The sequence below is a fragment of the Saccopteryx bilineata genome, chromosome 7, assembly GCF_036850765.1.
Source record: "Saccopteryx bilineata isolate mSacBil1 chromosome 7, mSacBil1_pri_phased_curated, whole genome shotgun sequence".
In the NCBI taxonomy this organism is placed as follows: Eukaryota; Metazoa; Chordata; class Mammalia; order Chiroptera; family Emballonuridae; genus Saccopteryx; species Saccopteryx bilineata.
Window position 1 is genome coordinate 19,599,165 of NC_089496.1, and position 21,181 is coordinate 19,620,345.

General features: G+C 36.8%; 2 protein-coding genes across 2 annotated transcripts in view; one reads left to right on the forward strand and one right to left on the reverse strand.

Moving 5' to 3' along the window:
• Positions 1–21,181, forward strand: part of ZNF804B (zinc finger protein 804B) — a 576,747-nt gene that overhangs the window by 23,934 nt on the left and 531,632 nt on the right. The gene's annotated exons all lie outside the window — the stretch shown is intronic.
• Positions 14,746–15,507, reverse strand: TEX47 (testis expressed 47). The gene has a single exon (XM_066240496.1). The coding sequence runs from the start codon at positions 15,505–15,507 to the stop codon at positions 14,746–14,748; it is 762 nt and encodes a 253-aa protein (XP_066096593.1).

Genomic DNA, 21,181 nt, shown 5'->3' on the forward strand with positions numbered 1-21,181 from the left:
GACTACTGGATCCTGCTGCAGAAACTCTGTGTATCAGCGGTTCACTAATTGGCTTGACATCCCTGAGGTCTCCCTAGGCTGCTGGTCAGAATTCAAACCACTTGATATTCTTGTCACAAAGCTTGTTGTCATAACTGCATTATGAAAAGTGCAAACTTGCCGAATGTAGGCTTAACTCTGACAAAGTCAACATAAATTTATTGGGTTAGCTGGTTATTTTCATATGTGATTTATGTCATTTCAAATTTGGGTGCTCAATTCAATTTATAGATGACAAACCTGAGACTCTTCGACGTTAAAGAACTTTTTCAAGATCCCAGTTAGCCAGCAGCACATGTGAGCTTTGAGCACGAATCTTCCACTGGGAATCCTAGAGCACCTTGCACTCTGTACTGTGGTTGGCTTTGACAGCTGTTTGTCAAGCTGCTAAGAAGTTGTTTGCTTCAAGAGGAAATAGAACCACTTTGACTTAAGTAAAAGAAGAGAATTGATTAGGGGGACAAAAATGCTCCTGGACCCCACTACGGACTGGGAAATGGAATCATCAGGAGCTGAAGTGGTTTATCTCCTTGGTATTCCTGGATATGTTTCTTCAGCTTCATCATCTGCTGTTTTACACATGGGCTCTCTCTGCTCCTAGTAGATAATGCCTAGTTCATGATGACTACTAGTTAAGTGTGTGTGTTGTGTGAGTGTGTGTGTATATAATAGAGCAGGAGGAAAGAGAGAGAAAGATCAAGATTGGGTGGGGGGGAGAGAGTGACAGGGTCACATAGTCTGTGGCCCCCACAGAAGCAATGAGAAGAGACCCTCTGTGAAAGGTTCATGGACAGCTGCTCAGATGGAAGTCAGACCAGAGGTGGAGAGGATGTGATTGGTAGAGAAATGATCTACATTATTTACATGAAGCCTTTCTTGTACTGCACTGTTCAACTTCGATAGTTAAATTCCTGATTCTCCCCCCTGACTGAGAACAGTTTAATGAATCTTAATTGGCTTCTCTAGTTTGGATTTGAAGAATTGTATATGTATACATTGATATGTACGCTGATATCTCTATCTATCTGTATCTATAATTACATTTCCAATATGCATATTTAATTCTATTTATGCAAGCATATCCTGTTAATCAACTGGGAGTCAGCTTTTTCAAAGAGATAGTTCGGTGTCTCTTCTATAATACAAAGGGGATAACATTATCTTTTATTGTTAGTAAACTAATTACTTGTGCTTATACAACTCTCATTTGGTTAATATTAGCAAGAAGAGCCAGATAGTGCCAAAAATGACAAATGGTGCTGCTGTTAGCAGAATGTGTCTGCCTGTAAGCTGTGGGTTCCCAGCTTCTCTGCCACAGCACAGGGACCTGAGTAATCATCTTCTGCAGCAGATGCACATGACTGGTCTTCATATGAATTTTGTAAAATATTCTATACCAAGAATAAGGCAGTAGAAATGTAGTCGTGATTTCACCAGAGAGAGTAAGAAAGATGTGGGCGATGTCTAGCTCCTGCCTTACTATCAATCAGTACTGTGCTTTGTTAAATCTCTAAAGCTCCTCCTACTTCTAATGGTTATGTGCCTTCTGAATCTATACTATCTCAGAGATGAGAGTCATGGTTCTTCATAAAGGGTAAACTGTAAAAGTACTTTCCGATCACTGTTGAAGGTGGGTGATGTATACATGGGTTCATTATATTATTATCTTTTATGAATGAAACTTTTCAGAAAGACAGAGACAGGACACCCTAGCTATAGAGAATGGTGGCAATAATAGGGAAAAGATGTAAGGAGCAAATGAAACTTGATTATCTCCTCCATCCTAAACAGCATGATATGTTAGTTTATTTTAATGAGTGACCTAAACATGAAAGGTCACAAAAGCAATAGAATGCAGTAGGAAACAAAAATAGAGATATTGGAAAGCTTTGCAAATCCCCTTGAGTCATTTTAGTTAAAATGCTTTATCATCTTGTTAAGAATATCATATAAGATGTACTTATAGTCAAGTTTAATGAATATACATTACAGAGATAAATGGTTCATGAATTCACCATCATTTTAGATTATACACTATTGCCATTTAAAATCATTAGTTTGGAAAACTGAGATTGTAATTTGCCATTTTCTAGCATGCCCCAAGTGGGCAAAGAAATATGCAATCTGGAAAAGGGCCAGATTTCGGAGAACAATTTGCAAATATAATGTGGTTGGTTCATAAAGGAGATAAAGTACTTGGCATAATATGCGATCAACTATAGAAATTTGACCATGAAAATACTAATGGAATAATCCAAAGTTTGAGCTGTAACATTGGAGGCTCATATATAATCTTAAGTCACTTTCTGCATAGCTAGGTTTTTTCTAGAGATTAGTGCAATTATTTCTCTAAACAAATGTTTATTGAGCAACCATTCTTTTCTAGAACTGAACAGTCACTAAAAGACTTTAAGTTATAAGACTACATTTTTGCCATTTGAAATCGGGTAGAACTCTTTTCTTCTCAGGCTATGACTGGATGGTTAATCTCACAGGAAAGGGCAGATCCCTTACTTGAAACCAGAAGAAACTGGCGGTCTTCCTTTCTGTAAAAATTATAGAATCTTGAATAGGTCCTTCACATTCCCAAATTAACTGCAGCTTCACTAATAACTAAACAGCCAAGCTTTCCGAAATATGTTTATACTTGTTCTATGTCTTCATGCCGCCCTCACTCCTTAGTCTACTGCATCCTGCTTCTGCCCCCAGTACACTACATAAATTGCTCTTTCCAGGTCACCGATGATCTCCTTGTCATTAAGTATACTTTTTAGTCCTTTTTTTATTTGAGTTTGAGATAGCAGCTGATACAGCTGAGTACTTTCTTTATGAAATCTTCTTTCCCTTTGACTTCACGACACTGCCCTCATCTGCATCTCCTTTTCTGCTTCTACACGATTTAAATGAAATACTGTTTCCTTTGACTTCTCTGTAGGTTCCTGTTCTGCCTTTGGCATTCTTGGGGTTTTGAAGTAACTGTGTTCTCTGTTCACTTGATATATACTTGTACTGGATGCTAGTACTACTCCTGAAACCTCAGGCATCCTCTCCGGCAGGCATCGGGAACCTTTTTGGCTGAGAGAGCCACAAACGCCACATACTTTAAAATGTAATTCTTTTTTTTTTTTTTCCATTTCCTTAAATTTTATTTTTCATTGACTTGTACAAAGAAGATCTTTTCCACATTCATTTGGCCCTACCTTCATACCCTAAATTGTTTGAGCCCAATCAAATATTTTAAATTTTTTATATTTTAATTTTTTTATTATTATTATTTTTTAATAAATAATATTATTTTTTTAATGGGGTGACATCAATAAATCAGGATACATATATTCAAAGATAACAAGTCCAGGTTATCTTGTCGTTCAATTATGTTGCATACCCATCACCCAAAGTCAGATTGTCCTCTGTCACCTTCTATCTTGTTTTCTTTGTGCCCCTCCCCCTCCCCTTTCCCTCTCCCATTCTCCCCTCCTCCCCGTAACCACCACACTCTTATCAATGTCTCTTAGTTTCACTTTTATGTCCCACCTACGTATGGAATAATGCAGTTCCTGGTTTTTTCTGATTTACTTATTTCGCTTCGTATCATGTTATCAAGATCCCACCATTTTGCTGTAAATGTTCCGATGTCATCATTTCTTATGGCTGAGTAGTATTCCATAGTGTATATGTGCCACATCTTCTTTATCCAGTCATCTATTGACGGGCTTTTTGGTTGTTTCCATGTCCTGGCCACTGTGAACAATGCTGCAATGAACATGGGGCTGCATGTGTCTTTACGTATCAATGTTTCTGAGTTTTTGGGGTATATACCCAGTAGAGGGATTGCTGGGTCATAAGGTAGTTCTATTTGCAGTTTTTTGAGGAACCACCATACTTTCTTCCATAATGGTTGTACTACTTTACATTCCCACCAACAGTGTATGAGGGTTCCTTTTTCTCCACAGCCTCTCCAACATTTGTTATTACCTGTCTTGCTAATAATAGCTAATTGAACAGGTGTGAGGTGGTATCTCATTGCTGTTTTGATTTGCATTTCTCTAATAGCTAAAGAAGATGAGCATCTTTTCATATATCTGTAGGCCATTCGTATTTCTTCCTGGGAGAAGTGTCTGTTCATATCCTCTTCCCATTTTTTTATTGGATTGTTTGTTTGTTGTTGAGTTTTATGAGTTCTTTGTATATTTTGGATATTAGGCCCTTATCTGAGCTGTTGTTTGAAAATATCATTTCCCATTTAGTTGGCTTTCTGTTTATTTTGTTATCAGTTTCTCTTGCTGAGCAAAAATTTCTTAGTCTGATGTAGTCCCATTCATTAATTTTTGCCTTCACTTCTCTTGCCTGTGGAGTCAAATTCATAAAATGCTCTTTAAAACCCAGGTCCATGAGTTGAGTACCTATGTCTTCTTCTATGTACTTAATTGTTTCAGGTCTTATGTTTAGATCTTTGATCCATTTTGAGTTAATTTTTGTACAGGGGGAGAGACTGTAGTCCAGTTTCATTCTTTTGCATGTGGCTTTCCAGTTTTCCCAGCACCATTTATTGAAGAGGCTTTCTTTTCTTGTAGAATACTATGAAAAACTTTATGCCACTAAATTCAACAACCTAGAAGAAATGGATAAATTCCTAGAACAATACAACCTTCCTAGACTGAGTCAAGAAGAAGCAGAAAGCCTAAACAGACCTATCAGTAGAGAAGAAATAGAAAAAACCATTAAAAACCTCCCCAAAAATAAAAGTCCAGGCCCTGACGGCTATACCAGCGAATTTTATCAAACATTCAAAGAAGACTTGGTTCCTATTCTACTCAAAGTCTTCCAAAAAATTGAAGAAGAAGCAATACTTCCAAACACATTTTATGAGGCCAACATAACCCTCATACCAAAACCAGGCAAGGATGGCACAAAAAAAGAAAACTACAGACCAATATCTCTAATGAATACAGATGCTAAAATACTAAACAAAATACTAGCAAATCGAATACAACAACATATTAAAAAAATAATACATCATGATCAAGTGGGATTCATTCCAGAATCTCAAGGATGGTTCAACATACGTAAAACGGTTAATGTAATACACCATATCAACAAAACAAAGAACAAAAACCATATGATCTTATCAATAGACGCAGAAAAGGCTTTCAATAAAATACAACAAAATTTTATGTTTAAGACTCTCAACAAAATGGGTATAGAAGGAAAATATCTCAACATGATAAAGGCCATATATGATAAACCATCAGCTAACATCATATTAAATGGCACAAAACTGAAGGCTTTCCCCCTTAAATCAGGAACAAGACAGTGTTGTCCACTCTCTCCACTCTTATTTAATGTGGTACTAGAGGTTCTAGCCAGAGCAATCAGACAAGACAAAGAAATAAAAGGCATCCATATCGGAAAAGAAGAAGTAAAGGTATCACTTTTTGCAGATGATATGATCCTATACATCGAAAACCCCAAAGAATCCACAAAAAGACTACTAGAAACAATAAGCCAATACAGTAAGGTCGCAGGATACAAAATTAACATACAGAAGTCAATAGCCTTTCTATATGCCAACAATGAAACAACTGAGAACGAACTCAAAAGAATAATCCCCTTCACGATTGCAACAAAAAAATAAAATACTTAGGAATAAACATAACAAAGAATGTAAAGGACTTATAAAATGTAATTCCATGAGAGCCATACAATGACCTGTGTATGTTATGCATCATCCAATAAAAATTTGGTGTTGTCCCGGAGGACAGCTGTGATTGGCTCCAGTCACCCGCAATCATGAACATGAGCGGTAGGAAATGAATGGATTGTAATACATACATGAGAATGTTTTATATTTTTAATGTTATTATTTTTTTGTTAAAGATTTGTCTGCAAGCCAGATGCAGCCTGATATCAAAAGAGCCACATCTGGCTCGCAAGCCATAGGTCCCCAACCCCTGCTCTACAGCGATTTTCAGATCTCCATCTCTATACTAGACCCACTTCTGAACTTCAGGGCAGCACATCCAAATCTCTTGGATAGTTTAACGTTGATGTTTCTCAGACACCTCAAATTCAGTATGCTCGAATCAGAAAGCTTCTCCCTGCGCATCCAACCTGCTGTCTCCACTATTACCTTCTGGGGAGATGCACCTTCACCTGTTAAACCTTTCATTCTTGACTAGTTCCTCTTCCTCACATTTTCTACGTTCAATCAAACACCAAGATTTCTAACATATTTCTTGATTTTTGCCACCTATTTCTGTTCTGTCATCAGTTTTTACAGATTCCTATCATCTCTATCCCTGATTACTGTAATAGGCTCCTAACTGGTGTTTCTATTCAGTCTAGTTACCTAGTTCTTTTCTAATCTCTTCCCCTCAACTCAAAGAGGTTCTTCAACATGTATATCTGGTTATGGCATGTCCTGATTAAAACACAACTGTGTCCCATTTCAGTGGAGATGAAGGCATGGTACTTAAGTAGTTTTAAGTGTCTGCATCATCTGGTCCCAATGCCTGACTATCCCACTTCATCCCTTATAATTTCCCTTTGTAGTTCAAGTGCTGCCTTGTTGAAATTCTCTCAGTTCTTCAAGCATGGTATAACTCTTCTTGCTTTTGGGTTCAGAATATCACTCTGTTAGGAAATGAAGTTTTATATATATATCTTCTGCCAAGAACACTTCTGTACTTCCCTCCTACTCTGCCTTTCATTTGGCTCACTTCTATTTAACTTTCAGAAATATTTGTATCTTTTTTTCCTGAGGCATCCCCTATTCCTTTGAATTAGGTAAAGTTGAAAACCATTGTGACTCACATATCCATGATAATGACAGTTACTCTAATTGTTTAATTTTCTTTTATGTGTTTGGGGCAGAGAGAGACAGAGATTTCATACTCTCTATGGTAGAAATTATGCTGATTTTCTTATGACTGCATTGCACCCCTGAGCCTCGTGCCTGACAAAGTGCCTCACAATCTTTCATTTCACACTTGCCAAATGGCTAAATGTGGTGAGAGAAAAGGATTCAATGTACGTCATGTCGTCCCACAACCAACTGAAACAGGAGTAAGCCATCTCAATATAATGCCAAAGAACACCTTTCATCTAAATTGTTATTGCAAATGGAATAAATGACATGCCAGTGAATTGGTAGGGGGCCGTGTGGAGCCTTTTATGTGTTTGTGGTTTATGTGACCCCTAACATGTAAAAGTGCATATGGAGGCAATCAATAAATAATTATTGAATTACTGTTTTGAGTGACTTTTATTTGACTAAGGGAAAAAAATTAAGCTTAATAAGTGCTGCTGATTTTATTTTGGGCTACACTGAATGCAGACATAAGATTAAGGCAAAATGTGGTGAATTGTCAGACTCAAGGTAGTATTTGGGATAATTTTTCTTAATGTTTTTAAATTTATTAGACTGTTTTTATTCACTTTTTCTTTCTTGAAATTACTTGTTTTAGAAAATACATATTAACCATTTAGGCAAAATATGAGATTTAATACAATGTGGGTGCTCTATACTTCATCCCAAGAGATTGATAATGGAAATAGCAAACAAAAATTGTCCCAAACTGGTGTGGCTATAATATGTCAGTAATTAAAAAGTACAGTCTTTTCCTACAAACTTCATACTGCTTGTATATTATCTACCTCAGAAGTGGCACCATCTTGTTAAAAAAAACCAGAAACCTAATATATTTTATGCCTTTCTCTCCCTCATAACCTAGGCTTATTTTACTCCTGATTATCTCTCACACTGGTCCCCTTAGATCCATTTCCACAGTCATTAATCTAGTTCAGGCTATTACCAGCTCCTGACAGATTTGTAACAATTTACTAAGAAGCCTGTCTGTGCTAACATGTCCCCTCCAGGCTCATTCTCGACTCAGCCGCCAAACCAGTCTGACCTGCCCTGCTTAAAACCTTCAGTGGCTCTCCTTCAGCCTTCAAGAAAGACGTCCTGGTCTTCTGGCTTCTTCTGAGTCCATGATGCTACCAAACTTGCTCTTTAGAGGTCCTAATCTAATATAAATATAATAATATACTACTTATGAAAATTAGGGGATATTTCAAAATGAATAGGAAGTGATAAAATACCCTCTCATTTTTGTGAGCAGTATATTAATTAGATTGAATTAATGTATACTATTATATAATTGTAATCTAATATAATCTGTAATGTTATATGGTATAGATTAGATTAGATTAGGATATCTAATAAATGCAACCAGGATGGATTTTTTTAAGAGAAAAATGTTAGTATTGTTCTCACCTAGGTGGCTAGTCATTCATTTCAACATTAGGATTTAAATTTTTAATAAAAACCTTTTAATACCATTTTCTGCCTGCGTCATTATATGTCAGCATAGCCTTTCCTTTCAGACACATTTTTGGATAAAAGTTCAAGAGCTATGTGGACTTCTTTATAAAGTTCATAGATTCTCTGACGTAGATGAGCAGAATTCTCAGAAGGAATAATTAGTTGTTCAAGGGCCCAGAATGAGTTAAATAGAAGAGAACATAACAAAGATATTTCATCTCATGTCAATGTTTTGTCTGCTATTTGCATTTTGATTTTGGCTGGAACAGAATATATGCTCAAGAACTTTCATAGTGTAGGCTAGAAAGTGAATAATCAAAGAATTAGAATATTGCAAGGAGTGTAGTTTTTATCTATGATAAAGTTAACCTGGTTGTAGAATAATCTATCATTTTTTGCTTTCAAAGCAAAGTATAGTATAAACTGGGACGAGAAAGAGGAAGGGGATGTGAGTGAGAGAGATCCCTGAAATCCCTGAGGAGGTCATTATACAAGAGTGAATTTGGTAAACTGTAAATATGCTCAATACTAAGATGTTTATTTTTTCCTCCATAAGTCAAGGCTTTGTTTTTAATGTGCTATTTTTGTGTAGTGTCTTTAAAAATGGCTTGGTATTTTAAAAACATATTAGACAGTGAACTATATAATTAACACAGAATCAGATTTATGCTATTATGATAACATAAGCAAATATAGATAATAGATAAATATTATTAATCTTACCAAGCACATATCTCAAAGAACAGATAAGCATGAGTGAAGAAAAAGACTGGAAGGACATTTAAAAAGCATCTTTAAAATACAGAATAAAGGTTGTGTACCTTGCTAGTAGCTGGCTCAACAGGAAAGAGTATTTTTAATCCAATGAATTAGAAATGAGTTCCAATACTTGGCTCAGTGAGCAGTAACATATAAATACAAAAGTTCAGTTGAATCATTTCCAGAAGGTATTCTTGTCATCCTTCCAAATTAGAGTGGAAGAAATTATAACGTGGGTAAAATTTAAGATTTCAGATAAGGTGCAATCATTATATTTTGACTTGCTATTTTAAAAAACTTCATGGACAATAGCCCAAACCTCACTCATCATAGAGGAATATTTTAATATATTGTAATTTTATAACCATTTTAATAGAAGTAAAATTACCCTTACAGAGAAATTCTTACAGATATTGTAGACGACTCTTTTTAAAAATAAAGCACTAAAGATAAACACATACACAAAAATACCATGGCACTTACTTACCAGTTGCTGGCAGGGAAATGAGTGTGCAAATAAGCAACCGTAATATGACAGGAGTGTTGCAGCCACGCGATCGAATGCCATGCACAATGAGGGCAGAAAAGGGATTCTTGAGTTTGCCAAGATTCACAGAGGAAATGTAATTTGACTGATAAGCGCATTTTTTTCTAAGAGAAGTGAGGAAGGAAGTTAAAGGCAAAGAGTGTGGAAATATTGGTACACCGTTAAAGTATAAGGAAAGAGAAAGGTGAAACCGGGTAGCTAAGTAAGTGAGGATTGGAGAATCAAGACTAAGATCTCAATAGAATTTTGCTTTTTATCCTGGAGCTGAAAAGAAAGCCATTGAAGACTTTTGATCAGAGACACAACATTTATTGAACGCTTACTGCATGCCAGGATCTGTACACCATTATTCCATGCAGTGCCCATAACCAATTGTATAACGCAGGCATCCACTTTGTAGATGAGGAAACTGGGAGTTGTAGGAGCAGAAAGGGGAAGAAACAAATTACAACTCTACAAAAAGTTACAGAACTAGGTTTCGATACAGCAATTAAATACCAGAGGTAGTGCCCTTAGCTCTTGTGCTATGTATAGTAGTGCCTTTACCTTTGATAGGAATATTGTATGGGCTAGAAAGAGAGAGAGAGGAGGAAGAGGAGATTGGAGTGAGGGAGACCCCAAAGGAGCGCACAGAAACAAGCCAGACTCTAGAAATACTTACCATGAAGAGTGGGTGGAACTGGATTAATTGAATATTGGTGATGCAAAGGAAAGGAGGAAATGATGACAATGTTCAGCTGTCTGACTTGGCAACTGTGTAGAGTGGCCCATTTTATAGTGACAGGGAGTGCAAGTGGGGAGTAGATCGAGGGAATAGAGGTGGCAGGAATAACACATTTTATCTAGATCATTTGGAGATGGAGATCCCTGGGAGAGATCCAGAGGGATTCCCGGAGGAGGCGCACTGTGTGAGGAGTAGAGCATAGCAGGTGATGGTCTGGGTGTGAAGAGAACATTCAGATTAAGTCCAGACCCCTAATCATGATCTCCCTTGTTTAAATTGGTGAAGTAGAAAGAAGGGACTACTTTTATTAACTTTGCTTTTATTGTTGGCAGAACACTTAATGTCTTTGGGTGTCAGACTCTTTATCTGCAAAACAAGAGGAGTAGAACAGGTCTTTGAAAGGTACTTCTGGAGGTGTTTGTTTTACTGTATGAACTGTATTCGTGCCAGCAGGTAATCTGGAAGTTTACCTAATTGACCACTAGGGGGAGAACTCTAATTCTATATTAAGTCATTTATTACAATATAAAATAATCTGAAAGTACTTGCTATACAAAGTGATACGCTGTCTCATTTCTACTTCCTCATGGAAGATGAGAGAAATTGACAACTAGAGGCCGTTTTAACTGAATTGAAATGTGGTTTTGATGTGATTAAAGTCACCAAATGTAAAAATTTATTTGTATTCACCAACAATTCTCCATGAAGGAATTCAGACACCTCTTAAATTAAAATAAAGACAGTAGAATTTTAAAATTTACTCCGGGAAGGTTTTTTTCTTCCAAATAACATTATTTTAGTTATCTTTTGAGAAAACTATTTAACTTTTCTGAAACAATCAACATGTCAGTCTGTTGTAAAGATATCCACATCTACACGAAAAGATTAGAATAGTGCTGGTCACACCATTTAAATGTTACATTTTCATTAAATATGAGTTTATGTTATATTTCCATTATTATAAAAATGTTGAATGTTGTATGTTCAGTCTTAAAGGACTCATTTTCTGTTTGGCTTCACTCTGCACTCGGATTTTATGTAGTTTTATTGTAAGGAAACTATCACTCTCATTGGGTTGAGAACCACCTGTGAGTCTTCTTCAAGTTTAATGAGTCATATTTTTGAACTTGATCAAATTAAATTATATTTGTAGGTTAGAAATATAATCTCTCTACTTGTTTTAAAATATTTCCAAACATACACAGATAAATGAGTGCTGTATTCTTTAGAGATATCATATTAGTTAGGTATATAGGAATCTCAGCAATACAACTGTTACTGAAAGCATTTGTTTTCCTTGTAGAGGTAGTATCACACTCTTTTAATAAGTTCAGTAACAGCTGATCTTCCTTCGAGAGGGCAATACTTAAAAATAATCACATCTGTGAACAAAGTTTGAATATTAAGTCACAAATCAAGTTGGAGTATACATTTTGGGGAGATGAGAAAAGTAGATGTTACTAAAATATTTAAGCTCCCTTTGATTTATAAACCTTTTTTTATCTATCTGCCATAAAGGAGTCACAAAACATTTTCAGCAAAGATATCACTGAAATAAGTATAAAACCTCCTAAGGTGACTACTAGGAGAAGTAACTTTTATTTGAATAGACTCATTCTATTGTGTTCGCAAAAATAAATAAATATACAAGTAGCTTTATTTATAGTCACTTTAGTATATAATAGCAATATACTAAATTAGTCATGTTATTATTTTGATATGTTCTATAACTTCTTCCAAAATGACTCAGGTTTTTACTGTTTTTCCTTTGAGTTAATAAAATAATTTTATATGAACATTTATTGTTCATTTTCTCCTTCATGATTCTGCTCATTCTCTGTTCTCTTAAATATGGTTCTCTGCCCTCTCAAACCACTCTTAACATCTATTTGTAACCTAGACCAAGGCTTACTATTTTGTTAAGTGTTCTCTTTATTTCTCCTCCCTCCCTCCCTCCCTCCTTCCCTCCCTCCTTCCCTCCCTCCCTTTCTCCTTTCCTTCCTTCCTTCCTTCCTTCCTTCCTTCCTTCCTTCCTTCCTTCCTTCCTTCCTTCCTTCCTTTCCTTCCTTCCTTCCTTCCTTCCTTCCTTCAACTTTTACTCTGGATTGGTGCCTGTGTTTTTTGGACATTTCAAAGAGTAAAATTACATTACTGAGTAATATTAGGTGTTAAATTTGTACTAACTTGACAAAATGTTTGTAACTTATATGCTCATTGCTAACCAAAAGAATTACTTATATTATAAGATACTCTTTCTGTCAATAAATTTAAATGAACAGAACTTCAAGTTCAGCTAAAAGTGAAAAATGCCATTCTGATTCTAAATCTATAACATTTAAAAATGGAAATGGTCCATTTTGAAATTTGATTCTGATATAGAACAAATGATGACAAATTATCTCCATATGACAAATTTGAGGTGCATACTGAGATTACATTTTCCCCAAAGAGACTGAAAATCAAATAAAAATGAAACTAACAGTGTTTTCTCAATGAAATCCAGTGTTTCATAAGATATTGAAGTAATTTTATATAAAAGTATTATTGAAGTAGTAAAAATATTAATTTTGTTTTTTAAAACATATTATAAAAATTTAAGTAATGCTGAAAAGCACTAAAGGGATTGCCTGACCAGGTGGTGGTGCAGTGGATAGAGCATCGAACTGGGATGTGGAGGACCCAGGTTTGAGACCCCGGGTCACCAGCTTGAGCGTGGGCACATCTGGTTTGAGCAAAAGCTCACCAGCTTGGACCTAAGATCTCTGGCTCGAGCAAGGGGTTACTCGGTCTGCTGAAGGACCGTGGTCAAGGCACATATGTGAAAGCAATCAATGAACAACTAAGGTGTCGCAACGCACAACAAAAAACTAATGATTGATGCATCTCATCTCTCCATTCCTGTCTGACTGTCCCTGTCTATCCCTCTCTCTGACTCTCTCTGTCTCTGTAGAAAAAAAAAAAAGCATTAAAGGGAGAGACCTGCTTGAAATAGATAATAGAGAAATTGCATATAATTAATTTATTTATAGGAAGTAATGAAAAAAGATCCTGTCTGTATACCTTGTGTGGAATCAGTTAGAAATTCTTTACAAGTGAATAGGAGTCTTATGTGCAGCCTACCATATTTGTGGCACCTTGCAAATGTGTCACATAAAAGGTGTTCAATATCCAGAATATGTGAGCTTTGGAACTATTTTTAAAGTTTAGGTTTTGTTTTCTGAATTCAGGAATCAGATAGAGATGACTCCATTTGTGCTCTTAAAGTCTTTCATACATACTGCTATTATAATAATGACCATATGTCATCATATCATATAATACATATAATTTTATATCACATCATATCTTTTTTTATAGTGGGAGTGGGAAGGGAGAGAAATGAGAAGCATCAACTTATAATTGCATTACTTTAGTTGTTCATTGATTGCTTCTCATATGTGCCTTGATCGGGGGTCTCCAGTAGAGCCAGTGATTCTTTGCTCAAGCCAGTGATCTTGGGTTCAAATCAGTGACCATGGGGTCATGTTGATGATTCCACACTCAAACCAGTGACCCTGCACTCAAGCTGGTTAACCTGCTATCAAGCCATTGACCTCAGGGTTTCCAACCTGGGACCTCAGTGTCCTAGGTCAATACTCTATCCACTGCATCACCACTAACCAGGCCATATCTATTTACTTTTGCATATACTTGCCTCAAACCTTAGATTGGAAGCAACTCATTAGTGGTATTTTTGCCCTAAATTTTGTACTCCCAGAACAAAATGGTCTTTCCTCAATTTTGGTTCTGTGTAGGGGAAGCTGCTCATTGACTATTTAGAGAATTAATGAGAATCTGAATCAAGTGTTTTCTCTTTTTCATCTATAGTTTCTATAATAAATTAGGTCATTCCATCAAAATAATGTTAACATTTGAAGACTTATTAAACTGCTCCACCTCTTCACAATTACATATTGAACTTAATATCAGAACAGATAAATTTTCAAGTTTAGCTCAACATACTCTGTAAAAATTAGTACATTACCTTTGTGTATATTGTAATGTTCTGTTTATTTTTTTAAAGAGACAAGTACCTTCCCTGGCCAGGTAGCTCAGTTGTTAGAATATTGTCCTGATTTGCCAAGTTTGTAGGTTTGATCCCTGGTCAGGGCACATATAGGAATCAATCATGAATGCATAAAAAAGTGGAACAATCGATGTTTTCCTCTCTCTCTTTCTCTCTCTCTCTCGCAAATCAATTTAGAAATTTTGAAAAAGAGACAGGTAACCTTAGAAATGTTTCTTTTTTATTTAAGTAGCACCAACACCTTAGGAGATTGGACCCTGGCTACCACATCGTCTCTTTCGATCCTAGAACCAGGAAGGAGCAGGCCACACCACCTCAGAATCCAAAGTGACATGTATGGGTTTATTATACATGTTTAGAAAAGTTTCTGGGTCCATGAATTCTTCAGATTTGTACAAGTATTTTATTATTTGTTCTGGGAGGAGTAATTCAGGTGCCACTTGGTGCAAGTTGTCGCTTGCTCCTTTAGAGCCCACCTTAAGAGTCTTATAAAAGTGGAATGCCAGCTTATGAGTTTGGGTGAGAAACTCTGTGGTGACCTCTTGTAGGGACTGTGACTGTGTCACATCATCAAGATACATGACTGGCACCCTTATTACTGACACATGCCATTGCGTGAAGATTCTTGTTGGGATATTATGGGACACGACTATAATTTTTATCCCTTGGATAAAATATCCTGTATCAGTGGCCTTGTGGTTGAGATAATCTAAAAGAATGTGATAAAGAGTACCACTGGAGGACTCAATGATATGCAGCATGGAGGTAGGATAGATGAGCAATAACCCTGTTACTGGTTCTCCTAAGTGATGTTTCAAAATTGACTGAAATGTTCGTTCATAGTATTCAGTAACATCTTTTTTTTCTATGTTGGCTGTTGTCTTGGCCACTAAAAACATCCTCTGAAGAAGGAATTTCTTTAGCTGGAGTCTTTGCTTCTCTTCCTGAAAATGCAAATAATTGCTTCGTGGAATTTGTGGCAGTAGAAAAGATTCCGGTGGAAAAGATCTTTTGCGGACCTTTTGGGTATGTCCTGAGAAGTGCATGGCGAGTCCTGATTATTCTTCTAGATGATTCTGATTTTTAGCTTATTACAATATTGACATCATCAAGATACCTCTTGAGTGACGAGGTCTTATTTTTATTTATTCTGACAAAAAAGAAAAGAAGTTTACTCAGTTTGTCATAAGCTACTAAATAGCAAAATCCCTTCTCGGAGTTATCAATAAACAATGCCCTCAAAATGAATATAATGTTAAAACAAGACTCAAATTATGGAGATTTTGCTTTAAAGTTTACAATGAAATAACTAACGTTTGAATCCTAGGGAAAAACTCTGCAATGAACAGGTGAGTGGGGAAAAGAGAGAATTTGATCTAGAGAAGTTAACTCTGTTTTTGTTTACATTATTATTTTCTTCTTCAATTTATAGTCCATTTTTTCTCAATCCCATTGAATTATACAAACACACACAGAGACTGAGACAGAGATAAAAATATATCTACATAGTTATGTATGTTGTTTATAGTAGAGAGAGAAAGAGGGAGAGAGAAGGTCTCTGCTGACAGTCGCTGACAGCAGCTTTGGCATCACATTAAAACATATTTTCAGTCCTGCCTGGATAGCACAGTTGGGTAGAGTGTTGTACTGATATGCAAAGGTTGCTGATTCGATCCCTGGTCAGGGCACATACAAAAACAGGTTGCTGTTTCTTTTTTTCTCTCCTTTCCTCTCTCTCTAAAATCAATCAATCAATTTAAAAAATTAACTGTTATTTTATTTATGTAATGGTGATTACAGATTGTCCTTCTTTGTCATTCTTTTTTTTAATGGTATTTCATAATAATTTCCCAATTCCTTTTATAATACTGGTTAATATATTTTTTTTAAATCTGTGAATCTCTTCAGTCCTAATTGGCTTATTTAACCTTTATTCAGTAGACTTAAAGTTAATGTTGATTAGATAATAACAATAAACCTTGGAAGTAACTAGTTTTGGTTGTTTTTTTCTATCTATAAACCTCATATATGGCTCTTTTTCTTTATCTTTTTTTGTTGTTGGGGGTCAAATAAAAAAATTCTTTACTTTTAACTTACTCTTTTGAACCTTTTCTTCCCTCCAGATCAACTTACCATTTTCTTTTTTGAAGGGTTTCTCTTTTTCAACTGTCCATGAGGTCCTGCTTGTCCTCCATCACTCTTCCAACTGCCAGTATGTCTGGGTGCTCCCAGCTGTCCTGTGTTCTATTCTGGTTTTCATAGTGACCTAGTGAATCTGAAGGTCAGCAGTGTTAAAGGGCCAGAGAGCTCTGGCAACTTACATGTCTCAATTCAATGAGGATATTTCAACAGACACCTCAACTTCCCAGTAAAGAAAATGTAGGCTTCTTTGCCGGGATGGCTTATTTTTAGACAGGTGTCTTTTAGTCAGACAGATGGGGGACTGGGACATCTTTCTAGACATATACTTTTCTTTTTTTCTTTTTTTTTTTTTATAAATTTTTATTAATGTTAATGGGATGACATTAAAAATTCAGGGTACATATATTCAAAGAAAACATGTCTAGGTTATCTTGTCATTAAATTATGTTGCATATCCCTCACCCAGAGTCAGATTGTCCTCCGTCACCCTCTATTTAGTTTTCTCTGTGCCCCTCCCCCTCCCCCTAACTCTCTCCCTCCCTCCCTCCTGCATCCTCCCTCCCCCCACCCCTGGTAACCACCGCTCTCTTGTCCATGTCTCTTAGTCTCGTTTTTATGTTCCACCAATGTATGGAATCATGTAGTTCTTGTTTTTTTCTGATTTACTTATTTCACTCCGTATAATGTTATCAAGATCCCACCATTTTGCTGTAAATGATCTGATGTCATCATTTCTTATGGCTGAGTAGTATTCCATAGTGTATATGTATCACATCTTCTTTATCCAGTCTTCTATTGAAGGGCTTTCATTAGTTATTAGAGAAATGCAAATCAAAACTACAATGAGATACCACCTCACCCCTGTTAGATTAGCTATTATCAACAAGACGGGTAATAGCAAATGTTGGAGAGGCTGTGGAGAAAAAGGAACCCTCATACACTGTTGGTGGGAATGTAAAGTAGTACAACCATTATGGAAGAAAGTATGGTGGTTCCTCAAAAAACTGAAAATAGAACTACCTTATGACCCAGCAATCCCTCTACTGGGTATATACCCCAAAACCTCAGAATCATTGATACGTAAAGACACATGTAGCCCCATGTTCATTTCAGCACTGTTCACAGTGGCCAAGACATGGAGACATATACTTTTCTTTTTGTCCATAATTTAGAATAGAGATGTTTAAAGTTATATACCTTGAGCACCAGTCAAAGATGCTCTCAATAACACCCGTACTCGATTTACCTAGGGTAGAGATATTTATGAACTAATTAGAGACTATAAGAACATATATCAGATTCTGTGTAATGGTGGCTCTGTTATAGGCATTTTTCAGAGATATTGCAAATTTTGTTCCAAACCTCCACAATAAAGTGACTATTACATTAAAGTGAGTTGCACAAATATTTTGGTTTTTCAGTGCATATAAAACTTATGTTTACACTGTACTGTATTCTATTAATATTAAGTGTGTATGTAATAGAATACATCTAAAAATGTACATACCTTGATTAAAAATAGTAAATTGCTAAAACCAGCTTCAGGCGACCCGTACAGCCCCCTGAGGCCATTTATCCAGCCCCCCGCCACACTTCCAGAAGGGGCACCTCTTTCATTGGTGGTCAGTGAGAGGAGCACTGTATGTGGCAGCCCTCCAACGGTCTGAGGGACACTGAACTGGCCCCCTGTGTAAAAAGTTTGGAGACCCATACCTCAATGTTGATGGCTGCTGACTGATCAGGTTGGTGGACGCTGAAGGTTGGGGGACTGGCAATTTCTTAAAAAAATACAATAAAGTTTGCTTTATCAATTGACTTGTTCTTTCATTAACTATTTCTCTCTCTAGCATGCAATACTGCTAGCATTTTATCCATGATAGAACTAACTAACTTTCTTTCTTTCTTTCTTTCTTTCTTTCTTTCTTTCTTTCTTTCTTTCTTTCTTTCTTTCTTTCTTTCTTTCTTTCTTCCTTTCTTCCTTTCTTCCTTTCTTCCTTTCTTCCTTTCTTCCTTTCTATTTTTTTTTTTTTTTTGTATTTTTCTGAAGCTGGAAACGGGGAGAGACAGTCACAGACTCCCGCATACACCCTACCGGGATCCACCTGGCACGCCCACCAGGGGGTGACGCTCTGCCCACCAGGGGGTGATGCTCTGCCCCTCCGGAGCGTCGCTCTGTTGCGACCAGAGCCACTCTAGCGCCTGGGGCAGAGGCCAAGGAGCCATCCCCAGTGCCCTGGCCATCTTTGCTCCAATGGAGCCTCGCTGCAGAAGGGGAAGAGAGAGACAGAGAGGAAGGAGAGGAGGAGGGGTGGAGAAGCAGATGGGCGCTTCTCCTATGTGCCCTGGCCAGGAATCGAACCTGGGACCCCTGCACGCCAGGCCGATGCTCTACCACTGAGCCAACCGGCCAGGGCCTCTTTCTTTTCTTTCTTTCTTTCTTTCTTTCTTTCTTTCTTTCTTTCTTTCTTTCTTTCTTTCTTTCTTTCTCTTTCTTTCTTTTCCTTTCTTTCTCTTTTCTTTCTTTCTTTCTTTCTTTCTTTCTTTCTTTCTTTCCCTCCTCCCCTCCCTCCCTCCCTCCCTCCATCCTTTCCTTCCTTCCTTCCTCCCTCCCTCCCTCCCTCCCTCCCTCCCTCCCTCCCTTCCTTCCTTCCTTCCTTCCTTCCTTCCTTCCTTCCTTCCTTCCTTCCTTCCTTCCTTCTTTCAGAACTTCTTTCAATATTGGAATCAATCCTCTCAAACCTTGCTACTGCTTTGTCAACTGGATTTGTGTAGTATTCTTAATCCTTTATTGTTAGATCAATAATCTTCATAGCATCTTCTCCAGGAGTAGATTCTTATCTCTAGAAACCACTTTCTTTGCTCATTTATATGAAGCAGATTATCAATTCAAGTTTCCTCATGAGAGTGTAGAAATTCGGTCACATCTTTAGGCTCCATTTCTAATTCTAGTCCTTTTTACTATTTTTACTATATCTGTAGTTACTTCATCCAACAAAATCTTGAACTCTTCAAAGTTATCTATGAGGGTTGGAATCAATGTCTTTCAAATTACTTTTAATGTTGGTGCTTTGACCTCTTTCTATGAATCACAAATATTCTTTTATTGGCATCTAAGATGGTGAATTCTGTCCAGAGGCTTTAGACTGACTTTGCTCAGATCATCAGATGAATCACTGTTTATGGCAGCTATAGCCTTATGCAATTTATTTCTTTTTATAATAAGACTTGAAAGTTAGAATGACTCCTTGATCCGTGGACTTCAGAATGGAGATGTGTTAACAGGCATGAAAACATTAATTTTAATGTATATCTTCATAAGGTTCTTGGATGGCCAGGTACATTGTCAGTGAGCAGTAAAATTTGAAAGGAATCTTTTTCTGAGCAGTACATCATGGTAGTGGGCTTAAAATATATAACAGGCTATGTAGTAAACAAATATGCTGTCATCCAGTGTTTGTTGTTCCATTTATAGAGCACAGGCAGAGTAGATTGTGCATTTCTTAAAGGCCCTAGGGTTTTAGAATGATAAAAGAGCATTGGCTTCAACTTAGAGTAACCAGCTGTGTTAATCTCTAATAAGAGGCTCAGCCTGTCCTTTGAAGCTTTGAAGGCCAAGTGTCAGTTTCTCTCTAGCTGAAAGTCCTAGATGGCATCTTTTTCCAATATAAGGCTGTTTCATTTACACTGAAAATGGTGTATAGTGTAGCCACTTTCATTAATTTTCTTAGCTAGAACTTCTGGATAACTTGCTGCAGTGTCTACATCAGCACTTGCTCCTTTACCTTGCACTTTTATATTACGTACATGTCTTCTTCCCTTAAATCTCATGAACTGGCCTCTGCTATTTTCAGGTTTTTCTTCTGCAGCTTGCTTACCTGTCTCAGCCTTCCCAGAATTGAAGAGAGTTAAGGCCCTGACCTGGACTAGTCTTTGGCTTTAAAAGAATGTTGTAGTTGGTTTGATCTTCTACCCAGACCACTAAAACTTTATATCATCAATGAGGCTGTTTTACTTCCTTATTTGTGTGTTTACTGGAGCAGTACTTTTACAACTTGGCTAAACTGTTTGATGCAAGAGATTTAGATTTCAGCCTATCTGGGCTTTCAACATGCCTTTCTCACTATACTTAATCATGTCTACCTTTTGATTTAAAGTGGGAGACATGTAACTCTTGGTTTCACTGTAGGCTATTGTAGGGCTATTAATTGACCTAATCTCAATATTGTTGTGTCTCAAGGAATAGGAAAGCTTGAGGAGAGGAAGAGAGACAGGGGAACAGCTGGTCAGTGGAGCAGTGAGAACATATACATTATTGATTTATTGTTTACTGTCTTATATGTGCGTGGTTCATGGCACTCCCAAAACAATAGGCACATCAAAAATCACTGATCACAGGTTACCATAACAAATATAACAATGATGAAAAGTTTTAAATATTGTGAGAAATACCAAAGTATGACACAGAGACAGAAAGCGAGCAAATGCTGTTGGAAAAATGGCATCAATAGATTTGCTTGGGGGGCAGGGTTGCCACAAACCTTCCATTTGTAGAAAACTCAATATCTGTGAAGCACAATT

What these genes read in the sequence shown, in the direction of transcription:
- TEX47 (XM_066240496.1), bottom strand. Translation starts at nt 15,507, where the DNA reads ATGCACTTCTCAGGACATACCCAAAAGGTCCGCAAAAGATCTTTTCCA.